This window comes from Orbicella franksi, chromosome 3 (genome assembly GCF_964199315.1).
Source record: "Orbicella franksi chromosome 3, jaOrbFran1.1, whole genome shotgun sequence".
Taxonomy (NCBI): Eukaryota; Metazoa; Cnidaria; class Anthozoa; order Scleractinia; family Merulinidae; genus Orbicella; species Orbicella franksi.
The window spans coordinates 18,499,683-18,518,640 of record NC_138147.1 but is presented as its reverse complement, the minus strand read 5'-3'; the positions used below and the strand labels follow the sequence as shown (position 1 = coordinate 18,518,640).

Sequence of the window (18,958 nt, the reverse complement as noted above, 5' to 3'; positions counted from 1 at the left end):
GTTGATCAAAAATCAGGAAAACGTGGTACTCCATGTTAGACTGTTCCACGTGCTTTTTTTTAAATATCAGAACAGTAACCAAACGTGTTGTTTTTCAAATCATCACCTTGTTGTTGTGACATGCAGTGAGTTTTTCCAACATATCCCAACAGGTTAGTCTAACTGACCCAGCATTTACTCCCAACCTTGTTTCACGAAGGCTCGTCATGAACCAACTTCGATTCATTTCTGTCCTTTTGCAGTTCTTTATTATCAAATTTACGACAAATGATAAGTTTTAGCACCCATTGTTCTGACTGACAAAACCCATCTGGCCACCAGTTACAATGTCCAGCTGGTTTCTCTATTTAAAGAAACTAATTTTCCAATCAAAATATGTGTCAACAATCTAGCCAGTCCACGTTAAACTCAATCGGCTTTCAATTTGCATTTGAATGTGCAAGTTTAGAGTGGGTGATAATCTGAATCGAGAAAGTGTTGCATTTCTATTGAGTCACTGAAGGTTTTTGAAAAGAAAAAAGATGAAGAGCGTTTCATAGTTAGCTGGCAATTAATTTATCAGTCTTCTGCGCTCGGTAAACGGTTAAATACCGTTAATACGGTTAAGTGCAGCTGAAACGTTAAGAAAATTATAATAATGAATCACTGTCGCTGTAAGATCACTTTGTTATATCTCTATTTTGGAAGAGAGAAAATGACTTTCGGAGGGTAAGAGAGTTTATCCCCTAAGGAGGGTTTTTAAAGGATGTCGTGGCACCGATATTGGTGTCCCAAAACAATGAAATGGCGGCCAAGTTGGTGTACCAAACCAATCCTGTGGGAGTTGATCTCTTTTCTTTGTTCCAATTAATTTGCATGGCTGCTGCCCACGTGAGCGAAAACACTCTTTATAGGACTTATTCCCAAGAAAATCTGTCTCAAGTCATTTTTAGACACAGTACCAGATCGTAAGCCGATGAGGTTACCGCAGGCGTTCCGTAGATGGTTTCGAGGAGCATGAAAATGTGTGTAAAAACAACTTGGGCTGTCCATCTGAGAAACATCTGCGTCACAGAGCTAGAATTGCCTCCCCTTTAACTCTCTTGGGATTTTCAGAACCGACAGTAGTTTATTTAATTTATTTATTTATGTATTTATTTATTTATTTATTTACGCAAATTCAATACACAGATGATCAAAATAAAATAAAATAGGGAATTAAATATATTTACAAGTATAAAAAGGAGATATCTGAGTAATTAGGCCAGTTAAAACAGAATTCTAGATTCCTTATTTTAAATAAACTGCCCAAGATAAGATATAAGAGAATAGGGGTCTTGAGAATGAGGCCCTTATGGGAGATTTGCTTTGTTACCCTTCATCTTCTGTTGCTTTGAAACATAGCATAATACGTAAGACATAAGCAAGAGCAAGAAAAGAAGTCGTAAGGCTATGTATACAGATTAAAATACAGAGGTTCACGGTATTATAGTAATCAGACTTATTTCGACATAACATTTTTGAATTCATGATCGACTATTATATAAAGCCTATTTCAAAGCCATTTAGCGTTACCATATATTTTCCAGCTATGACTATAAAACTGAAATTTTGGTTTTTGTTTTCTTTCATTGTTAAATAGACCATTTTGCAATTGTCCGAGTCTCAGTGACCTGGCCTTTGAATGAGGCTGGAGGTGACCTTGTTTTGATACAGACTCACTGCTTTTGTTGTATAAATCAAATTGTTATAATGCTAACTAGTTTGCATTGCCAAGTGAGAGCCATCTCAAAGATGTCCAAAATTAATAGAAAACGTTTCTTGTAAGGTGGATATTCAGGGCATCCAATGACACAAACTGTTCGAAAATCGCCAACTGGGTGAAATCTCAGATAAAATGGCTATCAAACCATGCACAGCTTAGTTAAACTACTCTTTCCGTTTAAACTCACTCTTTTCTCGGCAGCAAAATTACTACCCAATGAGACAAGTTAAAATCTTGTACTCGGCTGAAATGTGAAAAGAGTGCGGTAACAAACGACCTTTGCGAGAGCTAATTAGCATGGAGACATGGAGGACCATTTTTCGGACTTCTCGCTTAAATTCACTTCATCGATAAATAAATAAGGTGTCTTTATTTCAATTGATAAAGTTCATATCGAAAGTTACGAGTTTTGAAAAAACTAAGTGCCATTACAATAACTGCTAAACGGCGTAGTACAACAATATGGCGACCGCTGGTCACTTGACATGAAAACGATCTACATAATATAACGCATAACGAATTACGACTCCACGATATGACTTACAATTCGTGGCGGAGCCTAATCTATTTCAGCAGGGCTGCATGTAGCTAGCCTCCATGGGCCTTTTCTTGAGTTCTTGCTGAAAATGTTGTGCAGAACGGTACATGTAAATATCATTTACAGTTTAAATCACTGTATTCAGTCACCTGATTAATGCTTTTGTGCTCACGAAACTGGGACCGTCCAATAAAAGATCATGTCTAGTGTGAAATTCGCTACATAGGAGGACGTGTTTAGGGTGTTTATGATGATTATAAACAAAAAAAAAAACGAAAAATAAAATGACTGAGGCAAGTGCCACGATTTGCCTGCCACTGGCCACGGCCCTGTAAAACTGGCAATAGTATTAGTTCACTTTAATCTGTAATTTTCAACCTATCCGCCATGGCCTGAAGAAGTTTGCCCTGTGCTTCTACAGTGGCTTGAAGTTTTCGGATGCTTTCGTCGTGTCTCTCTTCTCGCATCTGTTCAAATTGAAACCACTCTTCTGCTGTGTTCGTAGCAGATTTTTGATTCAGAAGCATATCTATGAATTCCCGATCCGTGAGATCAGTACCAGCCATGGCAACCCTTGGTAATTGAGAAAAAAGGTCAAATAATCAGAACAGGATAATGTTTCTGTAAAAAAGGACGTTTTCTTGACAAAATCAAAGTACAGTTGAACCTCCCGTAAGCGACCACCCAAAATGTCAAGCCTAGGTGGTCGTTCACGGGAGGTGGTCGCTGACGAGAGCTTAGACCATACTGGGTCAAAATTTTGCCTCATTAGCATATGGTAACTATGTTTTAAATGCTTTATTCATTGGAATAGTTAATTTCGAGAAAAAATTCGATTCTTCCGATCAAGACATTTCCGTCCCCTGTACTATCCAGGAACGCGACAATGTTACTTAACAAATTGACGTCAGTTTTTCATGGGTCTGTCCTGTTATTGATCATGAATTTGTTCATAACATTGTCAAAGTAGCTGTGGATCCGCAGACTACTATGACAATGTTATGACGAAATTCATTGTCAATAACAGGACAGAAGCATTAAAAACTGACGTCAATTTGTTTTTTACGATAACAACTTGTCAAATTGTCCGCCCCCGCTTGCTGACGCATCGCATAAATTATAAATTCATGTGTCTGTCCGCTTATTGACAATAAAAATTAGCCAATGAGCGCGCGAGAATTCCTGCAGTTATCGTAAAAAAACACCTTTTTATCCAGTTTCCGCTCTATTATCTGTTAAGTGGTCGTTTACGGGAGGTTAAAAACAAAAGAAAAATTCAAACTTTTAGCTCTAAAAGTGGTCGCGGTCGCTTACGAGAGCTGGTCGCCTACAAGAGGTTCCAAATATAGTGATTTGACTTAGAAACTTTTGGTATTTTGGAAAACTGGTCGCTGAGTAGAGGTGGTCGCTTACGAGAGTTGGTCGCAACCGGAGGTTCGACTGTAATTGATCCAATGGTTCTTACTGATCTCCATTATATAGAAAGAAACCTTTTTGATTCTTCAAGAACCTTGTAAAAAAAATTAAACGTCATTGTCGACGCAGATGCAAGGATGATTAAATTGCATCTGAATTTTGCTTTTCCCGCTCTATGAACATTTGTTCTCCTACTCAGACTCACACGCTTGACCAAATCAATATTTCAAACATATTACATCAAGTTAAAGAACGCGATATACAAATCTTTCTAGCGAGTAAAGTATTATTTTCACAATAACTGCAGAAATTCCTGCGCGCTCATTGGCTGATTTTCATTGTCCGTGAGCGGATAGACACACGAATTTATAATTTATGCGATGTTAACGCGAAGAGCAAGAGCGGACAATAGACCAATTTCGAAATATTAAAATTCAGCCTTAAACAATAGACCTCAGTACGAGGCTATTGGGGAATAACTATACGAGAGCCTCGTGCTGAGGTCTATTGTGTTAGGCTGAATTTTAGTATATCAAAATTGGTCTATTTAGCAGTTTGTTATAATAGAAACAAATTGATGTCAGTTTTTCATGCGTTTGTCCTGTTAATGAATTTCGTCGATACGTTGTCAAAGTAGTTAGCTGTGGATCCACGAGGCAACATAAATTGATAGCATTTGATTCGCTAAAACCAGTTCAGAATAAAGCTTGATTGTCTGCAGGACCCTCAGGAGAGGCTTTGAGTCAGCTAAGTTGGCAAAGTCAGGCACCATCAAAGAGAAGCGAGTCGGGAAATTTAGGTTGCCATCTGATAAAAAATGGTCAGGAAAGAAGAGGCGAAACGTAAATTTCTAATCATCAAGTCATTGTACCGGTGACAGGATAATACCCACCTTTTCAAGAAACTATTCCGGTTTGGCTTTATTTCCAACGAGCTCTTATGTATGCGTCTAAGAATATACCTTGGGTAAGATTTCATGATGTGATCAACAAGTAATACTTGGTCTATCAGAGCTCGCAGACTTGCTGTCCTTTGGATGGCTTCGATGTCACCAACCGCCAGACCAACCTGTGACCAATTACAGCAATTATGAAATGCCACACATTATGATGACACGATTATAGTTATTTCCAACTAATTCGTCTTTTTCGAGTGAAAGGATTGCAAAGGAAATCCGATTTGCAGTTTTAGAACAACTTTAGAAAAACATATGAGAGCATTAGTACCAAAATTGTCCGGAGGTTGCAGAGATTTTCCCTTTTTGTGACTTAATTTTGATTAACAAAAACTGCAGAAAACCACTGTGATTCCATAAAGGGCGGTTACTAAAATTTGTCTGCTTGGAGCATGCATTTCAGTCACTGTACGTGGTTTATACAAGCTGGCGAGCGTTCTGCTATGACTAATTGATATATAATAAAGCCTTTGAAACGTCACTTCCTCAAATGTGCTCGGGCGGTTTAGTTGTCATTACGATTGCTTACCCACCAATTTGCCTTTCAATGTAACCCAAAAACTTTCTTGAGAGCTAAATCGCTTTGATCATTTTAGTTTCTAAACCGATTAGCATATGGGAGGTGCCATTAACAGGCGCGGATATATCGATCCATACCGGTTTGCACCGTTTTTTACAGAGATCAATTAGATTTTTCAGAATGACGCAGAGATCCCGGGAGTTAAAATTCAAAACATTTCCTAGGGGGACATCCCACGGGGCTTGCGCCTTCGGTGCTCGTTGTCTCGGAATTGATCGCCATTTATTCTAGGTCAGTTGGATTCCCACTATGAAGAATGCACTTACCAGCAAGTTGACCAGCACAACAGACACCGTCAATACGAACAGGAGGAACAGAATGAACGTCACTGTTGGCAGCGGAACATACGGGATCCCAGTTCCTGGTACTGTGTGGTTATTCACAATGTTTTCAACCAATATGTCTGTGTAATCTAATTCACCGACCATCATCACAGACGTCTTCGCTAGAGCGAACCAGAAGTCCAAGAAATTACCCTAAAAGGAGAAAGTTATATTTATCATCACAAATATAACTTGATAAATAAATAAATAGATAAATAAATAGCTTACAATATTTGGAGAGGACGCCACAGCAGCCTTAGCTAGTTTTCATGTGTGTCCTCTATCCTTGTCGAATTGGAATTTGAAGATGCTGGTTTTTTGTTGTTGTTGTTGTTGTTGTTGGTCTGTTATCAATACATTTTCAGAATATGCTATACCCTCTTGTTAACAAAATCTATTCTCCCGTGCCCCATTTTAAGTCATTTCGTCCCAAAACGTTGTTCTGAGAATTGAACTGGTATTCTGAAGTGCATGCCAACTTCACTACATTTATATGCCTGATTACGATGAGATATTTTCGCCCACTTACCTGTTGCTTAAGCAGGATATAAAACACCACAGAATAGCCAATCAAGGTGATAAGAAAGGTAGAAATCACTTTGAGAAATGTGAACAGTACTTCTACGTACATTGTCACATACACGCCAAGTCCACCAAAGCGACGAAGAGATAAGGTTAAATTGATGTAACACAGAAGCAAGCCTACAACTCCAGCGATCCATTGCGTTTTCATGCTGTACAAATCTGTTTCACTCATAAGAGGAAGGATGAAAACCCACACCAATCCAAACATAGCCAGATCCAGCAGGTTTGTGAGATCCTTAAAGTACGACAGCCGCAGCCACGCTACTTGAGCTCCTTCCTTGATGAGTTGCATAAGCAAGAATATCGCTAATACGTAAGGAACTGTCATAGTAAAGGTTGATGAACTTTTCTCATCAGCACTTGTGATGTTTTCCAAAGAATTGAATGAGAAATCAACCGTCTCCCTTTCCATGACCACGAGACTGGTGAAAAAAACGACAAAAACTGCAAATACTAAGGTATTGAAGATGTTGACGAACTTCCCCAAAATCATCCACTTCCATCGCAGCAATGCTTGAGTAACTTGGTGATTCAGCAGCTTTTCCCGCCGATACGTCGCCATACACGCGGGGCCAAAGCACCTATCGAACTCGGCATTCACGTCTGGATCCAATGGAATTAAGTTAAATGTGACAGAAAAGTCTTCGTGTGACGGGGGGAGAGGACTGTAGCTAATGCACTGATCAAGAACAATTTCTGCGACATCCGGAAGTTTTTCTATCAATTTCTGCATTGGCCAAACCCCATCGCTAAGTGAGCACTTCAGTACTTCTTCCCATCTAAGAGAATAACATTACTATAGTTACATGTAGCATGGTGACATTCAACCAACAAAGACATTGTGCCATTGAACTAGGTCTTAAACAAGGACCCGCGCTATATAAGGAGCCTTGGACTGGGCGAGCAGTCAGTCATTTCACTCTAGACGCGGAGCTGTCAACATCTCCGGGTCGCGCGATACGCACGGAGGTCTCATATCTGCTACTAGTGCTGCGCACAGTGCTTACAAGACTAATAAAGGCTGTCATTCCGTAACTATTTTTTTTAAATCGAAATATCTGACGCGTGGAACGAGTCTGTACAATGTTGCGTGCAGCTGAAAATAATGCCAATGGAAAACGGGTGCAGGTAAGTAAATATTTTTTTTCTGTTACATCGATTCTCTCTGTATCGTTTGTTAGCCTCTAGAGCTGTATTTCACGAATGTCTTTGTTACCTTCATACGTAGGTAACTCTTGAGATTGATGAAAGTAAAAAGGACCAGTTTTTTCGTCTCCTTCAAGAAATTCCAGAGGTGGCCTGCGAAGTTGTGTCCGTACGAAGCATCCAAAGTGGAAACGGTTAGTAGACTACAGTTCTAACGCACCATTTACAACTTATAACTTATTATTTACAACCTTCACAAACTCGGCTTCTCGAAGATTGCAGGAAAGACTTCAGCCAGCGACAAAAAGCAGAAAAACTGTTTGATAATAATTTGACCGTTTTGATGGAGCAACAGTTTTCGAATTGCGCGCCTTTTCTCAGTGATAACAAATGGAACTTGATTCCTCGGTGTCGAAGGTTACATCATCCTGCTTCCGGCGACACCTAAAACATTCAATGTGGATTTGTATCCGTTCATGTATTTTTATTAGAGTAGTGGGAATCTCTGCTCGGGCGGAATTGTTTATAGCAAGGGAACAGCTTCCAAATTTTTGGTTTAGTTTCCCAAAGATTATGACATGGTCTCCATACCCGCTTCAACCTCAAGCTGTATGCTGTACCTAATCCGTTGTGCACGAGGAGGCATTAGTTTGGGCTTCTTGGAGAAAGATTCCGCCATGAAAAATCCAAAGCACCGAAAAATAGTTGATAAGATAAAATAGCGCCTAAGAAGCAAAGACAATGCGTGCAAACTAGCTCGATTCAAAGTGGAAGTTGTGGCACCACAGCACGACAGCTTCCGCCATGAACCGAACCGTCATTCCCAAAAACGCATATATTACATCATGCCCTTTTTTTGAGCATGCCAAATATTGCATAGAAGATGACATAGGCATATTGAAGGCTCAACAAAGCAACGAATCGTCTGCGAGGAGTCTGTGAGCGGGTGCGTATGTTCAGGAATTGACAGGGACGGTTACAGGCGGGAAATTCAAATTTCCTTCGCTAAATTCTTCAATTAGCGTTAGAAGGATCAGGATTTTAGTACATTTCTGACTTAAATTCACAATTTGGGTGGTTCTACACTCGCATTAAGTTCTTAATGTGTAGGTTTTTATTTGTTCCATTGCAGAGTGGGTTTACCGCATCTTCCTCACTGAGTCCGCCATCTTTGATTAGGACTACGAACAAAGATTGCGTGACAAAGAGGGGGAGGAGCTATGCCTTTTATAGCGCGGGTCCTTGTTTAATGGAATTGTGCCGGGCCGAAGAGCGAGGAGGGAGGGAGATAAACGGGCTGAATTTAGGCCAAGGGAAACAATAGATACTTCATCAGTAAATGGCTGAAAAAATGGGTAAATCAAAGGGAAATGGGTTTCAGTTTAAAATAACTGAATTCCAACGAGGTTTAGCTGTGTCCAGTCATTCTCGCATGTGCATTTCCTCATCTCGTTTTCGTATTTTTCCTTATCGTTTACTCGGATACGAGAGGTGGACAGTAAAACTTTCTTCATCTCTTAGTTAATAGCTGTTTAAGCCCATGAAGTCCCTTCAGTTAATATTTCATATCTGGCATACCTTTCATGCCTTATGAGTGTCTTGGCCACCTCGCCTACTTCCCATTCAATGGCGACATCTAGGCAAGTCATATTTCTATTATTTCTGGCCGTTACGTCAGCTCCCTTGTCCAGCAAGAACTTGAGAACATCAAGACGATTGTGCCTGCACGCTACGTGAAGTGGCGTGTTATCACCCGTGTCTTTCTGTTCCAGTGTACTCTGTAAAAGACAACCAAGCAGAACTTCCACGGTTTTTAGTGAACCAGCCTTAACTGCCAAATGGAGGGCTGTACAACCGTTCGCATCCGCATTTGTCACGTCAGAGCCCTTGGAAAGTAAGAAGTCGCAGGTGTTGCTGAAATTAAAATAAGTAGAATGACATGAATAATCCAGTACGTTTGTTAAGAAATTACGTTTCCGTGAACCCGTTTTCTTTCTTTTAATAAGCTAAGCGAAAGCAGTAGGAATTTGTAAGAGATTCATTAACAATTATTTTTTAAACACCATTTGGCGGTCAGTTAAAAGCTTTATTAGGTGTTTCTGTCACCCAACTTAATCTCTCCTTATGCGTACCCTCAAAAGTCCGAGATTGAAGTGGAAGCCAGAACCCATCAAACTACAACCATAGTAATCATATCTATAACAAACTTCCCGATGGTGATTGATTCTCCGCGCGCCTGTTTGACGCGTAATCAGCGCGCGATCACGTGAGTATCCAATTACAGGTATCCAATTTGAACTTTTTGTAATTGGACACCTGTAATTGGATACCCACGTGATTCACACGCCGATTACACGCGCTTTAACGGCTTCCTTCGAGGTGTTTCCTACAGTTCTCAAAACTTATGAAAAGCGCTACAGACACTTTCGCTCAAAAGAAGTTCTCAAAAGACCTTTTAAATTCCGAAATCTGTAAAAGATACGTACGATCAATTAGTAATTGGACCTCATGTCGCACAATTCAGGGAGGAATCGCGCTCGTAATTTCTTGAAAGTGCGGGCGCGATTTCTTCCTGAATTGTACCCCACTCGGTCCAATTACTATTACTTGAAGATGTCACCTTCCATCTAGCGGTCTTAACTACTTTGTCGTTTACATTTACATGCACAGATTGTCGGACTGACTCTGTCACATTGGTGGTGCTACTCACGCGTGTTTGTTACCGGCAGCCATATGAAGAGCCGTCATTCCATATTCATCTCGTTCGTCCAACAGAAATGAAAAGCAAGGGAACCTGGAAAGAACCTTCAAGCAATCTAACGAGCCATTGGTGGCTGCTATATGAATAGGAGTGTTCTCGTTTCCATCGCGCTCGTTTAACTCACATTTCTCCTGTAGCAGAATTTCTAAAATCTAAAGAAAAGAAATTAAAATGATTAGAAATATAAATAGTTATAATGATTATGACAACGTTGGCGCCTGATGCAACAAACTGCGAAAATATTTTTGCTGTACCTTCCCCAAAAAGGAAGTCAAAGAGAGAAGCCCTACATTGGGAAAAAGATGTTTCGTATATTCGAAAGAGAACTGAGAGAAGGACACCCTTCTTTCGGACTTTGGTTTTCGATCTGTAAAGACACAAAAACATTTCACCACTTTTTTGCACATGTTAAAAAATTGTTGGGTGACATTATTACATTGTTTGTTTACATTTCACCCCTTCATGTTTTTACAAATTATAAAGAAATATGTTGGTAGACGAATCACATTGCTCAAAAGAAAGCAAATTTATAGAGCCGTTATCAGGTACGATGGTATTTCCAGACAGGATTACAGCCTATTATTGAGCTTATTATTAGGGGATGTACTTCATGCTCCCCACTTTAAGCATGCGTCTCGTGAAGTATTCAATTTTGTAATGACGGCCTACAATTTGACGTAGCCTGAACTCTAATTGAAACAGTCTTCAAAGTAGTCTTAGTTTCGTATTCTGTAGATACGACTCATATAAAGTAAAGTTACTCTAATGTTTAAGACCAGACTTGTGTGAATACAGTATTGATTTTACATAACTTTTTTTCCAAATATTGTGTCCTAACTTACTAGAAAACTGCATGCTATAAATTTTATCTAACACTGATTTTAGTTTGAAAATCAACATATTTTGTAATGACAGAAATGCTAGCTAATGCTGAAACCAATATGACGTCGGAAAGAAAATACCGTTGAATCCTCCAGTCCAGCTGCCAAGTGTAGCACGGTGCTCAAGTTTTTGTCTTTCAATGATAACAGTTCATCTTTGCCTCTTTCTAGTAGCATTTTCACCATTTCTGCCCTGCGGTACGAAATGGCCAAATGAAGAGAACTATTCAGTGAAGAGTCAGTTGCTGTTATCTCTACTCCGTGGTCCAATAAAACCTTCGCACTTTGGCTTCTTCCCAGAGTCACTGCCATCAGGAATGGCGTCATGGCTAACATGTCTTTGGCTTCCGGATCAGCTCCATTCTCCAAAAGAAGCTGGACTATTCGGCTGTGATTGAGTGCTGCAGCACTGGAGAAGGTATCGATCACAATCATTTATCAATTCAAAACACTATCAAACAAGGGGGTGTTTGAAAGCGATTGATAGCGCCTCTTTAAAAATGTCCACTGAAAAGCGGATGGTTTTTTTCTGTGCAGCAGACAAAATATCAATTTAATCAATCTTTCCGGCGCACGTACCCCATTTAAAAGTGTGCAAACAAGAAATTATAAATACATTCTGCCGAACCACTGTTATTCCCACGTTGTTTTTCGGGAGCAGTTTTGCCGAAATTGTTTTGTAAAAGGATAAGCGTGCGCTGACACCTGCGGCTCTGTGTTGACCAAAAATGCGACAAATTGCCGTGTTAGTTTCCCTCTAATCCCTGATTCGAAACCCGCGTCTGAGAATAAGATGGCGTTATTTCCATGACGTTTAAAAGGAGTAACTCTGTCAATACTCAGTGAAACAAATTGAAAACCAAAATCAAGCAAAACAAAAATTATATTGGGACTACATTTACTCAGTTGGATCATCGAACATCCAAGCCTATAAAACTGGATAACAAACAGGAATTCTTTACCCACCTATGCAATGGCGTCCTTAGGCTCCCATCCCTGCTGTCAATGACAGCTCCATACAGGACAAGAAGTTCGACCAACGTCAAGTGACCGTGCTTAGCTGCTAAATGAAGTGGCGATTTACATGCCACCCAGTCAATGGTTTCCATGTCCGCGCCGTGCCGTAACAGCAAGTCGACAACTCCTTCGTGACCGCCCATGCAAGCTACTTGAAGAGGTGTTGAACCTTCCCTATCTCGTCCGTTGACAAAGTCGCTTAAAGAAGTTAACCGTTTGGAAGCTTATGGGAAGAAAATAGCAATCATATTTACTAGATTTATTTATGAATCAGCTTTTCATTCGAGATTTGGCCAGTCAATACATGTGTATAAGTCACTTATTATAAGAATTATTTACCTCGATAAAAAGGCATTGTTAATAAAAGACCATAAGATGGCATATCATTTATCATATCAAGTTACGTTAGGTGACGTTTTGTACTGTTGGTGTAGGCAAGGCGGGTTATGTATCATTTTTCTTGACATACAGACAGATTCAGACAGAAAGACAACCATTTTATTTCCTTAACACGGAATTTCTCCAACGATACAAAAATACACTATTGCTGCTAAGATTAAAAATATCACAAAAAAACTAATTGACTCCTTGAGTCAGAAAGATACTTGTTGAAAAAAATTCCAGAATCAATTAGCACCAATCCCTCAGCCCTACTAAATACAGCTAGAGTGGATTTCAATTGAGTGTCTTAAAGCCAAAACCAAAGTAATCGATCTGGCCTGTGAGCCAATCGAAACTCAAATTAATAACATGTCGCTGACGCAAAGCGCGGGAAAACGAGTGCGAGTGCAATCACAATTGATTTTGGTTTTACTTCAATCTGACTGGATGAAAATGTACGTAGCGAGAATTTTTTAAGCCAATCATACAGCGTAGTTGAATCAAACCCAGTTAATTTTTGGCAATCAAATGAAAACTGCTCTATATAATAATTTTAAAAGAATTACCTGTTTCGATCAGAAGTTGACATGTTTCTTCATGACCTTTCCAGGCTGCTGTTTGAAGAGGAGTAATGCCAGTCGTCGACTTGAGAGTTATGTCGGCACCACTTTTAAGAAACAACTCACACACCTCTCTACTTCCGTTCAAACAGGCCATGTGGAACGGCGAAAAATGTCCTTGGTATAAAGAATTCACCTGGACTCTGGAATCTTTTAGCAGAAGACTGCATATCTCCGTATGTCCCCTCCGTGCAGCTAAGTGAAGTGGTGTACAGTGGTTATCATTTTGGACCAATGGATTGGCTCCCCTTTGAAGCAGAAGTTTAACAATCTCAACTCTTTCAAACCTGTAAAAATATTGTAATCACACAAAAATTATATTTTGTTCGTTATTATCCAGCTTTTCATGAACTGGCAACGTCATGTATGATGCAGTGACTTTTACAATCATTCTTCGTGACCCTGAATGGAACAAAAGGATCTATATTCAAAAAGTGTTGTGATTAGCGAGGTGGTACTTTTAACCATGAACATACTTTACGGCTGAGTGAAGAGGTGTAAATCCACCGTTGCCCACACGGTTAATGTCTGCATCATTATCCAACAGAAAAACAACTGTGGTAACATCGTCAACCAGGACAGCTCGATGAAGGGCAGACAATCCTTCCATATCTAAAGCGTTCACGTTTTGCACACCTGAAAAGCTGTCGTTAGCAAAGTACAGTAAGCCATTTTCGACTGCAGCTGGTTTATATGCCTGGATTTCCTTTTCAAGTGGTGGCGTGGGAATTATCTTCCGCGATCGTTTGCCACTTCCTGGGCTGGAGATGAGTTCCAACGAGTCATTATCAGTCCATGGCTCAACTTTGGTCAGAGATATGTTGCTTCTCTGTGTACCTCTGGACGACAGACTGGGGCTATCTGGAGGCAACAACACTTTACTTAAGGCTTTGTACTACATGTACATCATTAATTTTTTTCGCTAACAATTTGATAGCAAAAAAAAGTAATACATGATAAAAAAAAAAAATAAAATCCAGTATAGAATAAACACATATATGTTATTGGCCGGCTGGGAGGTCTGTAAAGTGAAAAGCTGTGACAGAGGTCTTAAAAATGCTACCCGAGGCCGCAAGCCGAGGGAAGATTTTTTAAACCGAGGTCACAGTTTTTCACTATAAGGACCGTGCCGACCCTTAAGCCGGAAAATAACATGTTTATCGTTTTTTCTTGCGGTAAATTGGCTTACTAGTGGGTTTGTTTATGCAACTTTGTCACTGAATTGGCTTACGCGCAAAGAAATGTATTAAAGAACAGATTTATTCCGAACTAATTTATGTTAGTTGCTGTTAGTTCACCAGTTAAGTTCTCCAAAAGTGTTTTTCCGGTGTGAAATTTCCTGCAAAGTTTGAAGTTGCACTACAAACACAATTTCTGTTAGTCGCTGCGAATCACTTGAAATCAGACTTTTCTACCGTGAATTGAGTAGCAGATAGCGAGGAAATTCGTTAAGTGTATTCCACAGAAATCCTCTCAAATACAGCAACGATCAGAGAGGTAAACTCGACTGAATTTGACTCATTTTTTACTTAAAATTGTGCAGAGAAAGACACACAGGATTGCGCGCCATTACAACGTGGAGCTACAAAAGCCACAAACAGCCAAATAAACTCTCACAAGTTCAAAAAACTCAATTGAATTTACTTACAGTAAGTTTCCTTGCCATTTTAAGGTTAACAGAGATAAACTTGCGTTGATTAATGGTCTGTGGAAGTGTAAAAAGGGCGAAAGATTGGCGATTACCGCTAATTCGTTCGCGAAAATAGATCAACACGACGGATTCCACCCGCTTTGGCGGTCCGGATGAGAAAATTCCGCCCGCTCCAGGAACCAATCGGATTGCAGGATTTGTTAAATTCCGCCCGCCCCCGGGCTGAGAAAAAGATAAATATCCTTATTAGAATACATTAAAAGCTAGTGATTCCGTAAAGTTTGGAAAAACAATTTCTTTTTCCATGCTAGTTTTAAACAGTCCAACAAATTGCCTACACGTATAAAATAGGGGCAATATTAAAATATGTAATTATATCTATTTTAAGTAAATACCGTATGTCAACTGAACTGTGGCAGTCCATATACATAAGTCATGAAAACTCTCTGTAGCTTCAAAGTGATTCCGTAGCTAACAGTAATGCTGCTGAGCATCGTTAGTTCAATGCGATGTTTTTTTTTTTTGTTTTGTTTTGTTTTCCAGAAAAAAGGGGACGTTGTATTGAGACAAGTGAAACAATCCAGGCTCAATAACACAACTTTTTGCTGAATAACCTGTGACAGCCATTATGTGGTTCGACATTTGAGTGTTCTTCGAGTTTAAGCATGACACTGGTGGTTTGGAAATAAATTTTGATATAATGCCATTTCTAATTCATAGTTAGACATATTCTTTTTATAGATAACAGGGCTGTTTATAGTGCGCAATTATAGACGTCGACCTTCACAAAATTCTTCTTTGCCATCGGTTGTCAGAGCTGGAGAAGCAACAACACTAAGGCATGTTGGGATAATGAAACGTCCGCCATCTTTCCTTAGTGCCAATCAATGATAGTGTCTACTTAACAAATAGATTCCATGTTGCCGTGCGTCTGTTCAGTAATGGATTACAGATGACGTGGTAAGAACAAATAAGTGGCACACGAGGCGATAGCCGAGTATGTCACACATGTTCTTACCGCATTTTGACGTCGTCTGTGATCTATTACTGAACAGACGCACGGCAACATAGAATCTATTTGTTTTATGTAATAAAGAAACAACAGAAAAAGCTTTGTTATTTTAAAATCTTTCAACATAACTCGAAAGCCGGCCTTTGCCCACATTGGCGAACAGGAGAAAAAGCCATTTGACGCAATCTATTGTTTATACAAAATGAATCAATCTCATTGGTTGCTATGCGTGGCAAACAATTGTGACTAGTCCAGGAAAATCACGCCACTGTCAAACTTGAGTCGAAAATCGCTTCTCGTGGATTGAAAACTTACAGCGAAAGCAAAATTGAACTGCGAAATCTAAGAATCTTAAGGAAAATGCTGAAAAGTCAAGTCAGTTTTTGTCATCAGAGCAGCCCTGTGATCCGAAAAGATGTTGTCTTGAGTATTGCAGGAGTTGAAAAAATACGCTCGGAAAGCTTGCGGTTGCGGTCGACACAGGAGGCCATTCGATTCGGGTTTAAGTGAAAGGAGCGTCAGTGACGGTGGAAATTGTGTCCTCTGTGGTTGGTGATTCTCAAATCAGTTTGATATGGTGTCAGAGACACCTTATAGCTGCGATACAGTTGGCCGTGAGCTGTAGTTAGCTATACTTTGTTCGCTGCTGTGCCCTGAAGCGGACTGGAACATTCGCGTCGGAAAGCAAGCTAGGTTACGTGTTTATTTTAACTGATTTTAAGAAGTGATGTTTTGATGTTTCATTCCTGACATCAATCTGTGTCAACAATCATTTTGAGGATGAGCAAAGTTGAGTTGTTTAAATAAATTAATGATATAACAATTTTGTTTATTGGGTTTGTTAAATTCGAGACAAAGCAATGGTTTCTTACCTTAAAGTAATTTCAAGACCGATTTTGTGTTTGGTTCAGTCTCGCTCGACTGCCGACTAAGACCGCTCGAGTATTTTTCTGAGTCATTTTCTAAAAAAAGAAACGGCTTTTTCTTTCTTCTTCCTCGTACCTCTTTAATGCCTCGACAAGACTTTTTTGTACTTTATCTTTCGCCCAGTCACGTGAAATATTATCTACATTCTTAAAACTTTCCGCCATTTTAAAACACGGAGAGAAGAACTTTAAAATGATGACGTCAATGGTGCGTCTGTCCTCTAATAGTAGGCAAGAACCAATCAAAATGCGAGGATAACTTGGGTTATTATATAATGTGTAATATACTCATTTTATTTACACTGACATTGTAAATTTCCCGGCACGATGGCCGATAAATCGCATGTAACATTTGAGGTTGCTTGACTGACGTTAAAGGAACTGCGTCACGGTTTGCGCATCTTGAAAAGTTGAGCCCAAATTCTTCAAGTTCGTCCTTTTATAATCCGTGTTAATCTTCCCCATCCTAAGCCATCCTTGCTCCCTCATGGTTCATTATTATGTCTTAGGTGATTTTCTATCTTAGTAAACTATTATTTTCAGGCTTACGTCAATTAAAAGATAATTCATTCAAAATCTCGTGACTGAGCTCCTTTCACTGCAAAGTTTAATTATGTTCAAATTAGTTGTTTTGCCGATACCAATGAAGAGTTTTACCAAGATCTACACCTGTACACTAAAAAAAGCTTTGCTATATAAAAAGAATATTTACGTGACGGCACCGCAACTGACAGCAAATGAGGATTGTTTAAATTACTGACTAACCGTCAAACCATTTCCCATAGCTGATGCGATTACTGATTACTGATGCATTACTGCTAGACTGCTCATCTGGTAAAGTTTAACAGGCGCGGTCACTCATTATCTCACTATAAGTGGTGATGTTTGGCGTGGCGAGGAACTTTCCTATTCACAACAAACTTGGTCAAGTCAGAATAACAATAATTAGTCGCGCAACGTTGCTTTAGCATTGGCGGCACTGACTGACTGACTGACTGACTGGCTGGCTGGCTGACTGACTAACTGACTGGCTGAAAAACGTTATTCAAATGTCTAGGTATTCAGCGTGGGAAACAACTAAAACTAAAACATTATCTCAACAAAGGTCCTCAGTCTTGCCTTCTCTTCATTTTTGATCAAGTTTTTCTGCTGACTGTCTGGCTGACTGACTAACTGACTGATTGAAAAACTTTATTCAAGTGTCTGGATTTCCAGCGTGTGAACAACTAAAACTAAAACATTACCTCAACAAAGGTTTTCAGCCTTGCCTTTCTTGACGTTTGTAATCATGACCGTGAATACATTAGCATTGCGTTAAGTTGTTTGAGCAATCAATATCAACGCCACGAAAGCGATTTTGTTTCAAATCAGTTTATATTACTTCTCACACATCGGTGTACATTTTGCCAATGAAGAGGCCCAGATTAATAAAATTCATTGCATAGCTTAAGAGCCGAACACTACGAACAACCCTTCAGAATCGTAAAAGGTCGGTTTATCCGTGACTCAGAAGTTAGATGCAAATCGTCAACGACATGCTCAAGCTTCATGGAGGAGTTTTCTGCGTCCTAAAATTGTAAGGATTCTAATGAATTTAAACTTGTTGTAACACGAGCATTTTGAAACACTACCGTTTAGAAACCGAGCCGTTTACGGCTTTTCAACTTCGCCGTTATGTTGTTGTTAATATGTCGACGCTGTTGACTTATATGTTTACGATAAAGCATTTATTTAATATGAAGGCGTTCTCAATTAGTGGATCAGTATATTATAAAGAGAAAGCAAGCCTTCAAACCTTTTCCATCGTTGACACCAATGGAGCGATACAAAGACATTAGGTTGCTCATTGCGACGACAATTGAAGAAGAAGTCAACGTTCACTTCATTGCAAATGATCCCTGCTTTGACGGTCCGCTTTTGGCGTGACAAGACATATATTCTAACTTTAATCACTATAGTGACGAAGTAAATAATGTGAAGTCAGAATTAGCCGCGCAACGATTGCTCTAGAATAAGACACAAAATGAGGAAGCCAGTCTTGATAAATATTTTTCTTTTATAAATTAGGTAAAACTGCTTTTCCGATCACCGCATTTTAACTGCTACGTTCTAGAAATCACGCATTTACGTAAGCGTTTTACATTTACATAGTAGGCGGTAATAATATTAACACTGATGAATGATTATCACTACTGTAAGCAGGTGCAAGTAAATCAACATGAGCAATAGCATACTAATTTCGATCTTTATTAAAATTCTAACTTTCCTACGAGGCTCACGGGAACAAATATAAATAAATGATATATTAATCCTCCTTACGTAAACATGATTTGATTTGTTTCATTTTACCCATGTATTCGCTAACCTGAGTCAACTTAGAAACGGCACATCATCGATATTGAACAGTGATTATCAATCAAGC

General features: G+C 39.4%; 1 protein-coding gene across 1 annotated transcript; it reads right to left on the bottom strand.

The window, feature by feature from the left end:
* Window positions 1-401: 401 nt before the first annotated feature.
* LOC145482577 (transient receptor potential cation channel subfamily A member 1-like) lies at window positions 402-18,452 on the bottom strand. The gene is made up of 11 exons (XM_081461172.1): window positions 18,332-18,452; window positions 13,424-13,808; window positions 12,894-13,234; window positions 11,896-12,169; window positions 11,011-11,338; window positions 9,998-10,200; window positions 8,866-9,201; window positions 6,086-6,920; window positions 5,500-5,709; window positions 4,591-4,766; window positions 402-2,855 (listed from the first exon to the last, which is right to left on the bottom strand). Exons 1-11 carry the CDS (start codon window positions 18,381-18,383, stop codon window positions 2,642-2,644), a joined length of 3,354 nt encoding a protein of 1,117 aa, XP_081317298.1. The 5' UTR covers window positions 18,384-18,452; the 3' UTR covers window positions 402-2,641.
* Between the last annotated feature and the right edge of the window lie 506 nt (window positions 18,453-18,958).